At 37.2% G+C, this 14,044-nt stretch overlaps 1 protein-coding gene across 1 annotated transcript in view; it reads left to right on the top strand.

Moving 5' to 3' along the window:
- Positions 1 to 14,044, top strand: part of LOC140159567 (uncharacterized) — a 158,127-nt gene that overhangs the window by 142,807 nt on the left and 1,276 nt on the right. The window contains exons 7-20 of the mRNA XM_072183059.1: positions 255 to 311; positions 1,203 to 1,278; positions 2,362 to 2,406; positions 2,810 to 2,887; positions 3,294 to 3,433; positions 3,865 to 3,945; positions 4,614 to 4,725; positions 5,901 to 6,266; positions 7,027 to 7,215; positions 10,085 to 10,266; positions 11,119 to 11,202; positions 12,314 to 12,528; positions 13,140 to 13,277; positions 13,714 to 13,954. Coding sequence (XP_072039160.1) covers positions 255 to 311; positions 1,203 to 1,278; positions 2,362 to 2,406; positions 2,810 to 2,887; positions 3,294 to 3,433; positions 3,865 to 3,945; positions 4,614 to 4,725; positions 5,901 to 6,266; positions 7,027 to 7,215; positions 10,085 to 10,266; positions 11,119 to 11,202; positions 12,314 to 12,528; positions 13,140 to 13,277; positions 13,714 to 13,954 — 2,004 coding nt within the window. The remainder of the gene's footprint in view (positions 1 to 254; positions 312 to 1,202; positions 1,279 to 2,361; positions 2,407 to 2,809; positions 2,888 to 3,293; positions 3,434 to 3,864; positions 3,946 to 4,613; positions 4,726 to 5,900; positions 6,267 to 7,026; positions 7,216 to 10,084; positions 10,267 to 11,118; positions 11,203 to 12,313; positions 12,529 to 13,139; positions 13,278 to 13,713; positions 13,955 to 14,044) is intronic.

The raw sequence follows: 14,044 nt of genomic DNA on the forward strand, positions 1-14,044 counted from the left end.
TATTTACCAGAGATGGGTTGGCATAATAGGTTTGCATCGGGGTCGCCCCAACTTTTGTCAGGCCCTATTTGTGCAAATTTTCGAACGCGGAAGAATTGGGGAGAAACCCTATTATGTATCGTTAGCCCTGGGTGCAAAACCCCTAGCTACGCCTCTGATTTTAAAGAACTCTTTTCTTGTTACTTGGTACTTTTCATAAATTTTGATACTCATTTTTTTTTTTTTTTTTTTTTGCTCATTTTTTTCCTTTCCAGGTAAATTCGTCATATGTTTTCACAAATTTAATATGGGGTAAAGAATATTTGTTCATGGTAAGTAAAAAAAATACCACTAAACCAATATTGTTAAAAGCTACTATACATTTTGTTGAGGGACACAAACAAATCTTAAACACACGTGCAAATGTAGTTATTGCGAGTTCATACATACCCGCTATGTAACAGCGCGCGTGATTGGTCGGGAGCAATGTCCCTGATGTGAGATCGCCGGGTAGGGAAAACGAAGGAAAGCCATGTTTTTTCATAATGTTTCTGGTAGTTTTTTGTTATTATTTTGATGAAATAAGAATTACAAAATGTTCTGGTATGTATGAACGGGGTTCCATCATATATTTTCATGACTAAACGGTTGTTTATGCCCTCGGGCCGCAAGCGGCCCCTCAGGCATAAACAACCGTTTGAAAATATATAAATGAACCCCTAATTTGAATATACATACAAATAAAACGCGTGCATACATGTTCCTATTTCAGCATGATCACGGAAATGTAAATTGTGGCCTGTATTTATGGTTTTATGTGGCACAAAAGGTCAATCCACATGTTGTAAAGGTGTCAAAAATCAAGTTGCTATGAATTTGGTAAAGATTTGGGCAAATTATTCTCTAGCTGATGGAATGCAGAAAAAGAATAGTTTGTACTATCTGCGATGTGAAGTTCAGAAGATAGAAGATACATTATAAGCAAAGACACGTGGCGTTAATTTTGGTGACCTTTTTAGATGCTATGTTAAATATTAGACAGACATCGCAGATAGTGCAAACTATTCTTTTCGGAAAACTCTTGCACCTATATGAACAATGTACAATCATTGGAGCATATTTTTACCACTGCACAAAAACAAATCCACCTTAGACATTTTGTGCCTTGAATTAATTACCCTTGTTGAGTCACTATATTAATGTTTAACTTTATTATTTTTCAGATTGCAGTAGCCAACTGGAACAAAACGTTTACAAGACTTTCTTCTATACAAATCAAAAAATCACAACTAGCACCAGGTAAGTATTTCAAAATACAACACAAACGCATGACCTATTCACAATACTAAAAGTCGGATTCACTTCAGCATCACGCACACGCGAGCGTTCATCACACAATGTACGCGGACGATCGTTGTTGTGCAGGTAATCACACACAGGACAGAACTAAATTTAACGCCACTTTCAGTATATTACGAGTCGTACAGACTCAAGGCCAAAATCACCGTTTACCCAAATTCACACGAATGCACAACAACAATGCACTGTTTGATTAAATTAACAAAATCTAAGTCTATAATTAAAATAGGGTTGGCAAAATTTGTACATGACAACAAATGCACATAATAATAAATCACACAATCACAGTTTTAACTAATCAGTACTTAACCAGCAGTCTTCTTCTTGGTGATTTAGGGGTTCATTCATATATTTTCATGACTAAACGGTTGTTTATGTCCGAGGGGCCGCTTGCCCGTTCATACATACCAGAATATTTTGTGATTCTTATTTCATCAAAATAATAACAAAAAATAACAAGCAACATCATTAAAACCATGAATTTCCTTCTTTTTCACTACGCCGCGATCGCACATCCGGGCCACCGGGCATAAACGTTGTTTTTCTTGGCTGCTCTTTTCCCATTCATGTGTTTTTGAGTCCAAACACAGATATTGTTCTAATATCTGTGATCCAAATCAGCTGAAATCTGAAACACATGAAAAAGTGGCGATGTGCATTGCATATGTCATGCACAACATCAAAATGTACATCTTTTACTGTCTTTGCGCATACTGCATGGTGGTCGTTGCGTTGGCCATAATTTATTGTATAAAACGCAGACGCCTGGTCACCAGTGCAAGAAAAGCAAGAATTGCCGGAGGTGATGTTAAATTCAAAAGAGTAGCCTATATATATTCTACTGGGCTCTACAATGAAAAATGTAGGATGCATACCCATGTACCGGCGAAAGCCGCAAAATACAGCCAAAACGTTGGACTTGTGTAGAGCATTTCTTGCTTCATTATCGGGTACCCTCCATTATCATGTCGTGCTTTTATTTTACATTTTCTTTATAAAAATGCTCACACATTTCTATTTCAGATTGCTATGAAGAAACAGGGGACCGACAATTTTGTAATCAAATAGGTAGGCATTAAGTTCAGAGACGTAGTATTATATAAGCCCACTTGGAGTTTGGCCCTGCGACCTTGATATTTTTGTTGATACTGAGGCCCAGTCATACGGCAACTAAACACTCCAAATGGGACCCAAATATAAGGGCCACGCAGGGCAGCAAAAAAGCAATAGTATGGGTATGGGTTCAGTCCCATACAGACTGAATATTAGAGAGGTTGAATGCATCACATAGGCCTTATAGTCCGACGTATTGCGGCCGTTTTCGCGTTGCTCGCAGCAGAGAACCGAAACCTCTGCGCGATGTAGCGAAGGAGCAAAAATGCTGCTCCCGCAAAAACGACAGATAATATACCGGCCGTTATGTAAGCTAATAATCTAATTCATTTCTCTCTTTCATCATGTTGGTTAATAGGGGAGAAATTTAGCAAAGTTTCTGATGTAAGAGTAGACTGTATCGTACGAGATGATGTTGACCCTACAATCTTAACAGGTACGTAAAAATTTTACCCAGTCTCACAGAAAGGCCTCTCTTTTAGGAAGATTTCCCCAGTCTCACGGAAAAACTATACTCCGTGACTATACTTTTCATTAAAGAATTAATTTTTGTTGAATCATACAAATAGTGTCTTAGTTGTGAAATGCACAACTAAAACAGTATTTGTAAAATTATTGAGTGAACTTAGATCAAAAGTAATTTTGGCGTTTCTAGATCGTAACATATAATAATTGTATTTATAAATAACAGTTTCCAAAATGAAGAAACTCGATAAGAAGAATAAATTTCAATGTGGTTACCGAATGACTTTGTAAAGCTGAACACGCTCGCCCTCTCTGTCTCTATTCTCCTGTTTTGGTTTCATTCAGTAACATGTTGACGGGATTTCCTTTCGTTTCAGTATATATTTCATGGGTGCCACCTGTACAGGTGAATGGTGATCTACTTGCAGTTGAAATCAAGTATTGGGAATTTTCCAAACCTACCATGAAATATCACAAGTTAGAGAACAATCTTCACCAGCAATATGATATTACAGAGGTAGGTCTGTGAAAGTAACGCTTCTTCAGATTCTAATGAAATACAGAACAGGAGGTTTTTTGATTTTAAAAAGATGAAACTTGGATCAATCCTAATTCATTGCAGTTAGATCTATATAATTTTGAATAAAAGTTACAATTCTGTATTCTATCAAGTTTCCTGTTTGCTTTCATATTTGCAGAGGCGTAGCCCCCCCCCACCCCCCCACCCCCACCCCCGTCAAGAAAAGCCAAAAGGTCCACTTTATGCTTTCTTGGTGATAAAAGGCCACATTTTTTTGCGAAAGGTCCAAAAGGTCCTCTTTTTCAAAATCACCCCCCAAAAAAAAAATGACTACGCCCCTGCTTTAATATGCGTATGGATTACATCTGAAATAGTCCATTTACACTTGATTTCTTATTTGCAATGTGTGTCGGGGTTTTTTTTTACAGAATGAGCTTGGCGGCGGGCCGTCATTCAGATACGTTTCAGGGATAAGCACACTAAAAGAGGAAAAATACTATACAATGGAGGTAATTTGCTTACTTAAGAGGTCTCATGGGTCGTGCGGTTCTTTCTTTCTTTTTTTTTTTCTTTCTCCACATACGTCTTTAAAACACTATAGTGAATAACGCATTTACCAATTTTGACCAAATTCGATAAATTAATGGACTGCTTCTTTTCACAGACAATTCAATTAGTAGTCATCTTATTCGGCACTATTTCAAACACGGTTGTTTGATTTGATCATTTATTAATTTTTCTAACAAAAACATTACATATGTTTAATTCTAGACCTGAATAATGCCAAGAGCTATCACCCTAATAAACTGTATATCTTTTTCTGCCTTTTTTGTGGTAATTTTTATTCTATAAACTGTACATTTGTGTGTAAATTGAGGGCGCTATTTACATATATTTTAAATTTAAATCAGCCAAATAACATGAGTTTTACCTTACATTGCATGTTAAAAGGTTTTTGGAAAATTCCCTTGTTATTAGTCTTTTTGCAGATGTTCTAATACTATTGTACAAGTGTCTACCACTTGTAAAGATACAAACAAGATTTAAGATAAATAGCGCCATCGTTGTTTAACTTTTCTTTAAAATGACTCCGTTTCACATGCCATCAAACAACCGTGCAAAATCATAACAGTAATTTATCAAGCTGGTTGAATATCATTCTTTGCTCTATTTTCAGGTAAGGATGTACATGAACAATGGTACGGTATATAACCAGCCAGTACAGTTTCATTTCAACACATCAAACTTAACGACCGATTTTGTACCTTACATAGAAGCAAATACAACAGGTATGTTGCAGAGATTTAAATATATTGTCATAGCTTAAGGGGTACTACACCCTGGCCAATTTTGTGCCTATTTTTGCATTTTTCTCAAAATTATAGCGCATTGGTGACAAGTAAGATATGTATATTATAGGGGCAAGGACTACAACTACTGCACTGAAAATTCAGCACCTCAAGGCAAGTAGTTATTGATTTATTGATCAAATATTGGTTTTCCCTCATTTTGGACTGTAACTCCACAACTGTTGTCTGTGTTGAAATAAAATTTCCAGTGCAGTAGTTGTAGTCCTTGCCCCTATAATATACATATCTTACTTGTCACCAATGCACTATAATTTTGAGAAAATGCAAAAATAGGCACAAAATTGGGCAGGGCTGTAGTACCCCCTTTAAAGCATTTGTTAAATTAAAATTAATGATAATGTTAATATTGTTGCATACACATCGCTATATCGTGGAATAGATGGGTATGTTTCGCGTATCGCGATCATTTGCGCATATTGACGAATATCAATTTTAATTCAGCCTCTGAGAATTCAGCGCCTGATGATGTCGCCATCAAACGATGAAAAACGGCACATATCAAAACACTAATCAGTTACATTGCAATAAAATTAATAAATAACAAGATCAAATGCCCAATATCAAATGGACAAAAAGATTGCATAAAATGGATGAATAAAAAACAAGGCGATCATAACAAAGAACACGCTTTTCTGGTGCTCATGGTAACCAGAATACAAACAGCCCGGAGAAGACACAAAGTGATGCAACGTTTCTCCTGTGACCCAGCATCCATAATGTCCCTTATTGACAGTGTGTTGCTAATCTTCGAGTTTAATTTTTCGACTTTCGAGTTTGAAAGTTGAAACTCGAGATTTGAAACTCTGACCTATCAGGAATATTGTCTTTTGTACTTACAAAATATTGCGTAAAATGTTTTACTTAAGTTTTAAATAAATTATAACAGAGAGTACGATACTTTGGTATTTTTAAAAACTTCAGTAAAACATAAAACAATATAAGAACAAATCTAAGGACAACAAACAAAATCACAACAGGCCAGAGTTCCACTATATACAATACCACCAAACTTTGCCAAAACCGCGCGACAATGCCTCCAAAATTTAACATGCTGATATTTTTTGTTATTTCTATATTTTTCTTATCGTGTACAGTGGATGGTTGTTATGCCATACCCCCAACGATGTCAACGATATCACCAAACACAACTCTCATCCCTGCTCTCATACATGATGTATATCTCATCTCAGATGATGGGACGATAGTGCTTCTTATACTCCTATCTATTCTAGCGGTGCTAACAATCGTGGCCTTAATTCTTTGTTACTTGCGTAAGAGACCAATATCTCATCTTCCTAAACAAGGTTTTTTTGGAACAGCAAGTGGACTTACTAAAACTTCCGCAGCCGAGACGGAAGCACTTCGACAAAAAGGAACGCCTTTATTCGATGGGGAGTGCGATGCAAGCCGTGGAGATGTTTGGCAGACTGTGCAATCAAGTCTAGGCGTGAATATTTTCTGTAAGTGTCACGTTTGTTTTTACCGCCTTTCAACCTTAAGGGTAGACGAGGTATTGTTGGTCGAAGCAACCTAAAAATCGATTTTCATTATCTAGAGCAATATATTATTGAAAATTAACACCTTGATGTTTTGCAAAAGTTCATTCTACAAATCGTATACTTTGCAAACTTGCTTAATTTATTGGTGTTAATGAGTTATGTACGTTTTACAAAAGTGTTGTTGTTTCAGCCCTCTTTACAACGTAACTCAAGAACCGCAGCACCTATAAAAGTATATCTGTGATATTTTAATTCTTCTACACGCTCGCTATGAATTGAGCAATGCAGTTTTTGCCAAAGCTCAGTACCATTCGTAAGATGCTGTGAACTACCAAATCACAACAGTTTAAAATAATTAATAACCTTAACATCATTAAATACCTATAATATACCACATGAATAATCACTGCGCATGCACGCATCCCACGCACGAAATCGCTGGCCGAAACCCCCGTGGCTATCGGTCGGTGGTCGTGTTCTATGATTTTGTCGTCAAAAATATTTTTGTAAATCTTCAAACGGATTTGACGGAGGTTGCCAAATTTAGTAATCTCAGGAAAATGTACAATATAAGACTATTAGTTGTTGTTGAAATGCGGTGTAAGCAGCAACTGCTATACCAAAATCAAACATTAGAACATGTGCGTCATTAATGTAATGCTCTTACACATTTTGTAACTTTAAGTTAACTAGAATAAACCCCAATCTTGTTCCCATACAGATGAACCACATACACCGCCTTCATTAAGTGAAAACGACCCTATCTTTATAACCAAGGAATTTAATCGCTCCTTCTTACGAATAGAAGACAAGCTTGGAAGTGGTCAGTTTGGTGTGGTCTATCAAGGCTTTGCTCTTGGAATCGATGGGACCGATAAATATCAACCAGTCGCAGTAAAGAGTCTCAAAGGTAGGTTATATCGTTATGAATTAGGCAGACAGCTGAATCCGGATTCGGCTTCTGGTAAATTCGTGTTTATCAGCGCATGTGACTTGCGCCGTTGTAACAGGATCCTGCTGTGAAGTTCTAAAATATGTCGTTATGAATTCGGCAGACAGCCGAATCCGGATTCGATTTTGGTAAATTCATATTACGCGTGCATTATTTTCGAAATAGAGAACAAGGGATCGATGCTGTATAGAGGGCAGGATACCACTTTTTTTAACGGAGATCAGATGATAACAGCGTAATAAGTAATCAAAAGAAGTCGCCATACAGGGTTAACTAATGGTGCATCGAGGTACTACGGTCGACGATGACAACCGTTAACTAATTGATATGCTGCCCTCTATAGGTAAAGCATTGATCCCTTGTTCTCTAATTAAAAATAATGCATGCTTAACGTGAATTTACGAAAATCCGAATCCGCATTTGTCTGTCTGCCAAATATGAAAAATTGACCTTTGACCTTGGCTGTACAGCAGCATGTTGTGATCTAATGGGAAAGCAAACTGTACATCATCAAGAAATCACACTTCAATCAGAATAGCAACGGCCAACATAATTGGATACACATCACATGAATGATTAGCGCAGGCTCTGTGCTGGACTCTGATACCTGTATGATGATCTCTGCTGGCTGGCTTTACTCGCTATATTCGAGGGGCGTCACGGTTTGCAAACGGGGCTTGTTCAAATAAATGACTATAGCGTTGGTTCTTCGTTTGGAGTTGGATAAAGCTTTAGAATATTGGCAATTGCATGCCTTTTGAAATTTTTAACAAACCAGAAATCTGTCTCCCGCAGGAAAGGATATAGCATATGCACTGTAGACATAATGCTATCCTTGTGGACGTCTTGGTTCAGACAAACAGCCCATGGGCAGATAATGAGATAAACTCAGTTTCAACCATTGTCCCACATGTCATTATGCAATATTCATGTGCCATATTTTGGCAATCTTCTGGACTGACATCAGGGGTGACCTATTGAAATAGGTCACCCCGTGGTCTTTCACGAAGGAAAATCAACTTGTCACCAATAACGACAGTTCAGTCAAAGGGTCTCTAAGGTTAACACCGCCAACTCCCTAATATGACACAGTTTTTAATGGGAAAATAGACATTTTCGTGCAGGATTTGTTTCATAATTGCGAATATTATGACGATTTTCGCAGTTGAAAACCATCAAAAATAGATCGACCAGATGATTCAGTTACCAAATTACCGGAGAGTAAACGTATATGTTTAACCTAAGAAGTTCGTGTTGAATGCTTTCAAATGTCCTGACAAAAGCAGCGCGATGTCGCACTATTGATGGGTGACGATTACTAAAATCGATACCGTACTGATGAATTTTAGTAACATTTCAATAAACCTGCACAAAATCTCACAATGCATATTTTGTCAACCTCAGTTTAACATTTTGTAGCATGCATGCTTATAGTATATTTCGGTGACTTTAAATGACATTTTAAACAATATTATTACAAACGGTCTCCGTAAAAACCTGTGAAGGCATTTTACGCGGGTCAAAAACAACAACAACATAACCAGGCCAACTGCTAACTTCTTCCCAGTGGGTTTAACATTGGGCCACATGCATAATGAAAACCCGCAAATATCCTGAGTGCTTGCCTTCAGGAAAAGGAAAAGCTTCAAATGTCGTAATTACGGATATTGGCTAGCCCAGGCCTTGTGGCTACCTTATTTGTCACTGTAGTGAGTAAGTATGGTAAGCCTAATCAGGCCTGAGCCTGATAAAAAAAATACAAACATAATAATGCACTCGACATAGGCCAACACACATTTTACAGGTCTACGACTTATTTCCTTCTTACTTCAAATTTTCTGTTATACTTTGGGTCTGTCCTGTCCTGTCTTGTATTGTCTTGTGTGTCCATACCCAATCATTTATATGGCACACTGTATTTGATACCAATTTTGACCAAAGTATCTGTCAGTGATGGCATTGTACTCTACTCATTCCAGTCCAGCTTTGTATCATATAATACATGTCTTTATACTTTCGTTAGTGTACCTTTGAGTATTATTATCTGCATTTTGATTTCATCATTATTCACAAAATATTGAAGTGCTGTTTGATGTGATCATTTATTAATTTTTCCGACGAAGTAGGTATTCTTTATCAAACTTTTCATCTTTTTCTGCCTTTTTGTGGTTTTTTTAATTCTATAATTGTACATTTGTGTGGAAACTGAGGGCGCTATTTGCATATCTTTAAACTTTAATTTAGCCCAATTTCACGATTATCTTTTTAGAAAATTTTCTTGCTATTTGCCATCAAACAACCGTGAGCTAGTGCAAGTTAAATTTCTATCTTGTTCAGATTGGGTACCACAAGCTTCACGCTTTGCGGCATTCACATGTCTTCACTTCTTATCAATCTGTATAGCGGTTTATGTTATTAATAATGTATTACTTTTACACACTTTCCATTTATTGACATTGATGTGAATTGAAATGAACAATAACTTGAATTTGAATTAAATAGTTTATAGCTCGTGTAGCATAATTCTTGTGTCAATCTCAATCACTATGGTTGGATCACAATGGCATCATCCCAATGGCATAGTCCAATAACCTCAATTAAACACTCATATTGCAAAATTTGACCTCAAGTTGCAGAGGATGAGTTTTTGTACCCAAGGTCATTCAATGAATATGCAAATGTATTGGGGTTACAAAACTGTGCCTTGATAGATGAGCATGTTGTGGATCCTAGTGAAAGCCATTCAATATAATTATAATAAATATTCAATACTTAAATAAGGAGATGTTAAAAACATAACATGTTGAACCATTTGTCTATATAACAGCGGATGCTACAGATGCGATGAAGGTTGATTTTCTCAGCGAAATCAAACTTATTATTGAAATTGGATCGCATCCGAATATTTTGCCGATTCTCGGTTGCTGTACTACTGAAGAACCATTCTATCTTATAACGGAGTATATGAAGTACGGGGACCTGCTTCGGTTTCTACTCAGATGTAGAGAGGTAAAATGAATACACATTTCGATAATTCCCGAAAACCTTTGTTAATGAAACCGAGACTGCGTCACCGATGCGCATGCATGTCATCACTGCGCACTGATGATGACGTAGTATGGGTTACATTTGCTAAGGCTTTCGGGATATATCGAAAAGGTCAATTGAAATCCTTGCTAGTATTCAACATTTCCTAGTATTCTATTTGCTTGTCGAGTAATTTTGATTCAGCGACTTTAAAGGAATAGAAAGTAACTTAATGCTCTGCGTACTAACTATAGGCTTCAACATAAAAAGAGATATTTTTTCAAAATATCAAGAGCTATCATAAGAACCACTGAACCAATACCAGGCTTGTTTGTACTCATTTCAATGCATTTTTCATGCTGATTCCAAATATGGTTATGAAATGTTACAATTCTGAATTTTTTGAATTTGTTTAAAAATTTGAAAGTTGTCGTCTGCAGTCGAAGCCCGCGTGGAGAAAGTTAACATTTAGTTAATATTTTGAAAATGTGGTGTTTGTAATATCAATGGTAATTCGTTTTATATGACTAAATAAAGACAACTAAGCTATAATTACAGAATATCTGTACCGCGACCAGGCCCAGTGATTAGACTTGGGCTTATATGGTATCGTGGTTTAGGGTTAACTTGGAGTTATGGTTTAGAGTGGAGTTAGGATTTATGGCTAGAATTACGGGTATATGGGTAGGATTTGAGTTAAGGTTAGGGTTGGTGTTGGAGTTAAGGTTACGTTACGTTGTTATTGGGTGCAGTGAGGTGTCCCAAAGATAAAATATAACATGTATTCCTCAATGTGTATACAACACATTATTTTTCTGTTCGAAATTGTTTCAGGAAATTTATCAAGACCAAGATATTATTTACAAGGTGACCAAACGAGGACAGCTTCAGATCGCCAGACAGATAGCACGTGGTATGGTAAGTAGTGAAATAGCAAGCCATCTCTAGTGCCTAATGCATCATTTATACTCGTGTTAGTAATACGTCCTAATATATACGTTTTCCTGATCTAGGTCCTCTCTCAGTAACATTATATCACTGGCCACTCTAATGTACCTTCGCCTGAACGCAGGTATACTTATCTGAGCGCGCACAAATTTCTATCCGACATATGCAAAGTAAGTAATACGTTCCTAATGCTTTTTCCTGATGAAGCATCTAGGCTATCATTGGCCATAAGAGTCTTAACTAGCTCAATTTCACCTTAGGTGCAGGCTGCAAGAATGTGGCTCAATCGCTACAGAATCCGACTGTTAAGGAGACTAGGCTGCAACAACTACTCTCAGAAAATTTCACTACTCTGAGGCAAAAAAAAAGTTTGTTTCCTACTTGCCACACCCATTTTGTTTTGGGAGCAATTTTACCACATTTTGTGTTTGTATTTGAGAAATGCAAAAAAATGGTATTTTCGTGAAAAAATAATAAAATTGCTTAAAAGATGTTTTGGTGTATGTTTTGCAATGAAATGAATAAATCCTATAAAAATCATTCTATATTTTTCCTAAAACTTGAATTAGAGAACAAGGGATCAAAGCTGTACATAAAAGAGTGCAGCATATTAATTTTTTAACGAAGATCAGATCAATTAGCGTGATAAGTAATCAAAAGAGGGCGGCATACAGGGTTAGCTAACGGTGCATCACAGTAGGTCTCAGGAAAAAATTGATATGCTGCCCTCTATAGGTAAACCATTGATCCCTTGTTCTCTAATTTAAAAATAATGCATGTGCGTAACATGAATTTACCAAAAGCTAAATCCAGATTCGGCCGTCTGCCGAATTCATAACGAATCTAACCTATTCTACACTGATTTGAAATTAAATTTGACATTAAAAATAAATCTAAAAAAATTATTTTTTGGTTTTTAGGCCACAAACTTGTTTTTAGCCTAATGTATTAAAGCCTACACATATGCGGTATGAATAACAGCGCTCACGCACCCCCTCAAATATAGACGAGGGAGGAAGGAACGCGACATATGGTTTTGTTTCACATATATAATACAATCTTTCTCAATCTCGCCCTGTAGGAATACTTATCAAGCACGCGTTACTACCACGGTGATCTTGCCGCCAGAAATGTTTTAGTAGGGGAAGATCTAGTTGTCAAGATATCTGACTTTGGCATGGCAGACGACATATATCAACAAGGATATAAAAGATTGGGACCAGAAAGAAAGCGGCCTGTCAAATGGGTTAGTTTAGAAACCAACACAAGAGGGCAATGTACCATACAAAGTGACATGTAAGTATATACAAATCATTTTCACCTGATTTTTCCCCTTTTTGTCTGTATGGAGGGGGTGTACGGGACGGTGTAGTTTATGTGCGTATGTACTTAGTAATTTGCTGCAAATGGGGGAGCACGCAACGACACCCCATACCCCAACTGGGGACGTAAGTTAAACCAGGGACCGTAAAATGTTTGTAAGCCTAAGACGTCCACTGTATTTAAAAGGCGGGCAAAATCGGACAAAAGGTCCTCATTTGCATAGTTCAGCCCGTTTAAACCCGGGCAGCATATCAATTTGTTGACGCCGGAGATAAGATGATAACAGCATAATAAGTAATCAAAAGAGGGTGACATACAGGGTTAGCTAACGGTGCATCGCTTGCGTACGGTCAACGACGATATGCTGCCCTCTATAGGTAAAGCATTGACCCCTTGTTCTTTAATTCCAAAATAATGCATGCGTAACATGAATTTAACAAAAGCCGAATCCGGATTCGGCCGTCCGCCGAATTCATAACGAATTATGCATGAATAATATTATCATTTGCTTAGTTAATCACTGTAATTATATAGATGAATATTATTTTGGCGAACGTATAAACATTCTGACGTTCTAATTTCAGATGGTCCTTTGGTATTGTTTTATATGAAATCTACACTTTTGGAGATGTGCCTTACCCCGGTCTTGATGGGCGGGATGTAGTTAGAACTTTAATGGAAGGCTTCCGTATGGACAAACCGGAAAACTGTTCCAATGAAATGTAAGTACAAACATAATATGAGGTTGGCAAAATGCCGAATAGCGATGGGCTATTCCAGTTGAAGTCCATACACCCCTTACCATATGCCTAATGAAAGACATGGTTTTAATATTCTACACAGGGAGTGTGAATTTCAAATGGGGTTACCATACCAGAATGGGTGACTCTATTTCCTGTTTGGGAGATTAAGATCATATCTTCAATAGTAGGTGTCAGTGGATTTCAACTAAAATAGCTCGATCCGTCTCTTGAATTGGAGGACATTGCAGGAGATCAGTCTGAAGAGAGCCAGCGGGAAGCTTATCAAGTATTTTCCTTCCTAAATTCTCCAATCATGCTAATGACATCGATAATATACACATGTCTCAAAACATAACCTAAAACTTTTCGAAGCGTAAATATATTTTTGTACTATTCATTCATTTCATCCATATAGATACGAAATAATGCTCCAATGTTGGCATGAGAATCCATACGACAGGCCGTCTTTCACCGAGCTCTATACCAGATTGGACGACATGCTGTCCCAAACGTCCGATGATTACATTTGTGATTTAGAGATGAACGTGCGTTATCATCCGGACACATCGCAAACATTTAGAGCGTCGTCATCGCCCATCCCTATCGTTACGTTGCCTCAGGGTGGTTATGGGTTCAATAGATGTCCTGAGTTTGAGGTAATTTTCTTTGAGGGTTAAAGTTTATAAGTTTTAGTAAAGTGCTCAGATGATTATCTTTAACCCTAGACCTACGATGGGGGTACCCCC

Source organism: Amphiura filiformis, chromosome 8 (assembly GCF_039555335.1).
Source record: "Amphiura filiformis chromosome 8, Afil_fr2py, whole genome shotgun sequence".
Classification (NCBI taxonomy): Eukaryota; Metazoa; Echinodermata; class Ophiuroidea; order Amphilepidida; family Amphiuridae; genus Amphiura; species Amphiura filiformis.